This window comes from Pongo pygmaeus, chromosome 2 (assembly GCF_028885625.2).
Source record: "Pongo pygmaeus isolate AG05252 chromosome 2, NHGRI_mPonPyg2-v2.0_pri, whole genome shotgun sequence".
In the NCBI taxonomy this organism is placed as follows: domain Eukaryota; kingdom Metazoa; phylum Chordata; class Mammalia; order Primates; family Hominidae; genus Pongo; species Pongo pygmaeus.
In genome coordinates, this window is record NC_085930.1 from 180,002,208 (window position 1) to 180,008,438 (window position 6,231).

At 41.1% G+C, this 6,231-nt stretch overlaps 1 protein-coding gene across 2 annotated transcripts; it reads right to left on the reverse strand.

The window, feature by feature from the left end:
* Positions 1-1,356: 1,356 nt before the first annotated feature.
* On the reverse strand, positions 1,357-5,421 carry RPL22L1 (ribosomal protein L22 like 1). 2 transcript variants are annotated; one of them, XM_054479682.2, is made up of 4 exons: positions 5,231-5,421; positions 3,363-3,455; positions 3,078-3,199; positions 1,357-1,617 (listed from the first exon to the last, which is right to left on the reverse strand). In XM_054479682.2, exons 1-4 carry the CDS (start codon positions 5,417-5,419, stop codon positions 1,473-1,475), a joined length of 549 nt encoding a protein of 182 aa, XP_054335657.2. In that variant the 5' UTR covers positions 5,420-5,421; the 3' UTR covers positions 1,357-1,472. The 2 variants fall into 2 exon arrangements, with proteins under 2 accessions (XP_054335657.2, XP_054335658.1); XM_054479683.1 differs by having other exon boundaries at positions 3,363-3,452; positions 5,231-5,268.
* Positions 5,422-6,231: the final 810 nt, after the last annotated feature.

The window sequence follows — 6,231 nt, forward strand, 5'->3', positions numbered from 1 at the left end:
CCCTTTTGCAGCAGTACATTTGTTCGCATGTGATTTGATCAGTTTCCGTCATTATACTAACACAGCAGAGCAGGCTGGGTATTTTTACTCACCATCACATACATCCTCAATGCTCTGCAGCGGTGCACAGTAGTAGGTACCTGGTTAACTATTTGTGAAAAACATGAAAAATGGAAACAATGGGGCAGAGCCAAGTTAGGAAGTTCAGTCATCCAAGAACCAAGGAGTTGCTGCACTGAGGTATTGCACAAAGACGATGGGGGCACTCAAATTTTTAGGAAAATGAATTAAAACACTGAATTAAACAATCATTTCAAGCAATTCCCAAACCAATTAATGCATAGATTAGGTTGTAACTGTCCAGATGTTTGGCAACACAATTCTATTAGCATCAAGACTCATCTAAGTACCTTAAGTAGTGGCACCACCATTAGGCTCAGCAGTACAAAAAGGCACATCATTCTTGTCTTCCCTAATCTCCTGCAGTATGGATTCTGCCAAACCATTTCGATTAGAGCTTTCAAAGGCCAGTTTATTCGGGAGAAAGGGTCCATCCACTTATAAGTTTTAATAGACAACCAACATTCCGGTGTTGGTGTAGGGGCTTTTGAGAAAGAGATGAGGATGCTCTGAGACAAGATTCCAACCGAGTGAACTAATTTTTCAGACAAGGACCACAGTAGATTCAGTAGCTGAGTTGAGATTTGGTTTTGAGTTTCTGGTGCCTACAAAGCAGGTGGTTAGGGCTTTCTAATAAGCAGTTTAATATTGGTTTACAGTAGGCCTCACACCCAGAGTCTTTGGGCTAACTAGAAGAGCAAACTACAGAGCAACTTATATGTAAGAACTGTTCTAACCACTTGAGATTACATTTACAAACTATTAAAAACAGTATTTGAGACTGTCAAGACAATCATATACATTTTATACAGCTATATAAAAAATTGTTCTACAGTAAGATTTCCTGGCCGGGCATGGTGGCTCACAGCTGTAATCACAGCACTTTGGGAAGGCAAGGTAGGTAGACCACTTGAGGTCAGGAGTTCGAAACCAGCCTGGCCAACATGGCCAAACCCTACTCTACTAAAAGTATAAAAAATTAGCCGGGCATGGTGGCTCACACCTGTAATTCCAGCTATTTAGGAAGCTGAGTCACTGCACTCCAGCCTAGGTGACAGACGAGACTGTCTAAAAAAAAGATTTCCTATATAACGCTACTTTTACCTGAGTACGTAAAACATTTTGGAAATCGTGGGAAAAAATTATACCAGCTATGGGCTATTTAAATACTGTTGATAGTTATCAGAGGGAAATCAAAATCATATAAACAGCATACTCAAAAAAATGAGACAAAAGTTCAAGAGTATAATATTTTTTATTCACTGATAAACTAAAAGCCAATTTCTTGGTATTTCTCATATATACTTCATTTATTTTATTAATAAGCAAAGCCCTGTAAGGGGAGCCTTTGCCTAGTCCTCCGACTCTGATTCATCTTCATCTTGACTAATCTGGAAGTAACGAAGTTCATAGGTCTCCTTGTCAGATGCAACCACTCGAAGCCAATCACGAAGATTGTTCTTCTTAAGGTATTTCTTGGTAAGGTATTTCAAATACCTTTAAAATAAAAACATAAATTTCATTAAGAAATACAATTCCTACTATGTAAAGGTTTATTATACAAAAAGTATACATCATCATATTCATCTTTTCTGTACCTAGCTTCCTCCAAAATATTTCATCCTTCCATTCACAGGATGTATTGTGTAAGACTGTTAGGGTAGCATCCTCTTGTCATACTGCCACACTATACATTGTGCAAGATTGTCAGGGTAGCATTCTCTTGTCATACTGCCACAGCCAAATTATTTAAGCAATATGATTTCACTCTTCAAATATATTATCTGTGTATATATATGTGAAAACATTAACACCTCCTTCACCACTATTAAGCCCCCTAACTCCCAATCCCACCCCGGCTCAAGAGGCAACCTATTAATAATAGGGTTAAATCCATACTATGCTCATTAAGTCTCAACTTCTCTGAAAATTCTTGGGCTCTCTCTACATCTAATGTAACTAGAGTTGTATTTTACAGTAATTATCTGATTATCTGTAAGATCCTTGAGGACAGCTACTACATTTTTATCTCTGAATCCTTAGTGATTATAATCTCAGTTAACATGTACTGCAACCACTTTAGTCCAAGCCATCATCGTCTCTCACTGAAATTAGCTCTTACATCTTCAGTTTCCACCAGATGTATCACCCTAGTCTTTTTCAGCCACAATAAACAATTGCTTCCCATTACACATCCCATGGCTTTCAAGATCTGCTCCCCAGACACCCTCCAATCTCATGCATTCCTCCCAGAACACTATACCCCAGACACACTGGCTTTGTTACTATTACTTTAATCTGCCAGGCTTCTGGTTCATCCTGCCTGTAACAACTGCAAGGCTCACTTCTGCATTTCATTTCCTGACCAACTTACCAACGTACCCAAAAACTCTGCAACTAGCTTTATGCCCTTACACCACTTATCACTGCTTGATTAATTCCATTTCACTCTCTCTTCTCCACTAGAAGTTTCTTGGTGGTGGGTAAACTGCCTGCTTGGTTCACTGTTGGGTTACCCAGTCCTGTGCTGCCCATGTAGTATTTAATATTTGGTGAATAAATTCAACAAATAAAAACTGGCAGCAAGATGTTAAGACTTTGGTGACCTCTACTGAATAAATACTTGAGACAATCCTATGTATACATTAGACATGTTTCTTGCAACATACTCAAATACTAAAGTACTCAGCATTAAAGGTTATATACAACTTGGATTTACAGGGCCTATAATTTACTGGACAGGGACCGTGGACACAACTGGCTCATATTCTAGCAATAAATTACATTTACAACTAGACTCAGCAATTGGCACTCATTTACCGAATTTCCCACTTATGTAGGCCTTTAGTAAGTTCATATTTATTCTTGCATATAAACAGAATACATGTAATAACTACATATTCTATGAAATATTCCAAAACTACTATAATTTTATTAAAATTTGCAAAAGTACCAACCTTTTAGAGAACTGTTTCTCAGAAACAACTGTGATTTTATTCTTGAAGCGTTCAATGTGAACAACATTCCCGAGATTTCCAGTTTTGCCATTGACTTTAACCTTCTCCCGTAGAAATTGCTCCTATTTTAAAACAGAAAAAATGCAAAACTAGGGAAGAGAACCCTAGATATTCACTAGGGAAGGTACCCTAGGAATAGAGCTTAGGTTATTATCAAATACTATATATTTAAACCATTATCAATAACTCTGATTATAAAAATAAGCCGAGTAGACTGATACTTACAAAATTTCCAGAATCAAAAATTCCATCTTCTACTGGATGAGTAAGGTCCAAATTAAACCTCCAGGTTGACCTCTTGGGCTTCCTGTCTTTCTGCTACATAAATGTGAAATAATTATGTAGCTATATAAAACAATTTATTCAATTTATATAAACAATTTTAAAGTTTGTACCAATGCAATCTGTACAAGGTACTGTGAGGTTACATATACAGAAATGTAACATTAAATTAAAAAACACCACCACTACCCACGCCGGGGTTGATCTGAACCTCTAACCAAGTCCTAATATGTTCAAGTTGTCAAAAAGTTACGGACTTTCATTGTTTTCTATACTACCAATGATCAATTTTAAATTATCGTGCTTTTCTGCCACCCTACTGCAGATGGGAATAGATTAGTACACCACCTAGCCCAAGCTCAGTTAAGTGCCAGAGCTAGGATTCCACCCACCTATGTCTAGAAAATTCAATTCTTAAGTTGTTATAGACAAGGGAAGGAGACTTTGGTAAAAAAAAAGAAAAAGAAAGAAAAAAAAAAAAAAAAAAGCAAATAAAGGCCAGGTGTGGTCCCAGCACTTTGGGAGGCTGAGGCAGGAGGATCACTGAGGTCAGGAGTTCGAGGCCAGCCTGGCCAACATGGTGAAACCCCATCTCTAGTAAAAATACAAAAATTAGCCAGGTGTGGTGGTGCATGCTTATAATCCTAGCTATTCAGGAGGCTGAGTCGGGAGGATTGCTCGAACCCGGGAGGCGGAGGTTGCAGTGAGCCTGATCATGCCACTACACTCCGTTCTGGGCAACAGACTCTGTCTCAAAAAAAAAAAAAAAAAAAAAAAAAACCAAAAACCAACAACGTGGAACTTAAATTTTCCATATCCAAACCTTTTATACCAAGACCATATAATATGGCTACATAAGCAAAATGTTACCGTGGCCAGCAACCATGTACACTCACTGTAATATGAACAAACAAATCAGTAGTTATCAGAACTATAACCTCCAATTTAGATTCACCCAAGTGGCTACCATGTATTACACCTTAGTTTGCGTTCTCAGGTAGCACGGTAACATGTGCCAAAAGAAAATTACTCAGTTGGCGCAGAAGTTAATTTGGGAGACACAAACAACTTCTGTCTAATGGAACAGATAACCCTATAGGGTTTATGGCCATGCTGGGCATTACCCAGTTTTGTAGCTAGCCCAGCAATTTTTATCCTAACTTTATTTGTAAATTGCGCATATATATCTAGCTTTTCAGATATTCTTAGGAACATTTTAACATCTTACTGGTTCCCTTACTAATGACTTAAGTAAAATATCTGAAGCACGTTTATTTCACATTGCTGGAATCTAGACTTATACTTTTCTAAAAATTACTTCACCGAGAAACTTCTTCCCCAACTGAAAGTTCTCAGAAACTTGTGATGTCGGCCATCGCGGGAGCTGAGCCCCTCGGAGCTCCCTCTGGCCTGGCAAAGGTCGTCAGACCGGCCCGATTACCCACCTTTCCCCTACCCAGTACTGAGTAGCAAAAGCATTATCAAGCGCGAGACAGTAAAGAAATGGCTCAGACTGCAGTACCACCAGCCCACTTACAGTTGTGCCTCCCTCTTTCCCACGTGTCCAAAACCACCCATCCTAAACCAATTCCGGGCCCAGCTCCAACTCCACTAGACCTCATGGCAGCTGCCAGGGAGTCTCGAAAAACAATTCAGGATCCTCGCGTCTTGGTTGTGTTTCTGACCCACACTCCACTACTCCCCTCCCTTTATCTTGACTGAGACGTCTCCACTCGGCAGATGTAAAAATCGTTACAGCAAAAATCATTAAATTGCCGCACAACACTCCCACCAAGACATCGGTCACTCACCGGCGCCATTTTACAAAACGTCCGCGAGAGCAGAGAGGAAGCTAAGGCCCCGCGGTCTGTATTTATACCAAAGCGTGCTGCGTCACGCGCTGAGAGCGACAGATTGTCGCCTCCCGGAAAAGAAAGCGGGAGGAGCGCCGAGGCCGGTAACCCAGGAAACCAGTGCGCTGCCGGAAGAGAGTAGGCCATCGGCTTTCCGCGGGCGCACGCGGGTGGCCTTGGTTGAACTGACTCTCGGGTTTCCGCTCCTGGCTGTACAAGCCGATTAATTGCAGTGGCCTCTACAGTTACCTAGTGGCTGCTCCCGGATACGGACGCACGCGAGGGATGCAGGAGTCATCCTTCACTAATCACCGGAATCCCCTTTCCAATCAGGGCAAGGCAGTGTCTCAGGTTGCTTTGGGATCTCCTCTTTTATTGCAGTTATATTCCTCCAGCGAAAAAGTTATTTCTGTTTGTGTTTTGTCTGTGAGCCTCGTTTTCTAAAAGACTGTTGAGGGAAATAGGTGCTTCGGGGACCAGGTCCTCGGGAAAAAAGAGCATGTATATATATGCTTACAGGCCCACGCCTGTAATCTCAGCACTTTGGGAGGCTGAGGCCGGAGAATCTCTTGAGCCCAGGAGTTCGAGACCACCCTTGGCAGCATAGGCATAGGGAGAACCCGTCTGTACAAAAAATTAAAAAAAAATTGGCCCGCGTGGTGGTGCGCGTCTGTACTCCCAGCCACTCGGGAGGCTGAGGCAGGAGCATCGCTTTAACTTGAGAGGCGGAAGTTGCAGTGAGTTGAGATCGCGCCACTGCACTCCTGCCTGGGTAACAGTGAGACTGTCTCAAAGAGAAAAACACGTAGTGCTTGCTTCTTGTTCATTCGTTTGGTATAATTTATCATGGGTTTTAGAGTTAATCCCAGGTCTCTTGATTTCCATCCAAAGTGCTCCCAGTTAAAATTCAATGAATGTTTGCTGTGACCTAACTATCAGTATGTACAAGACACACGAGG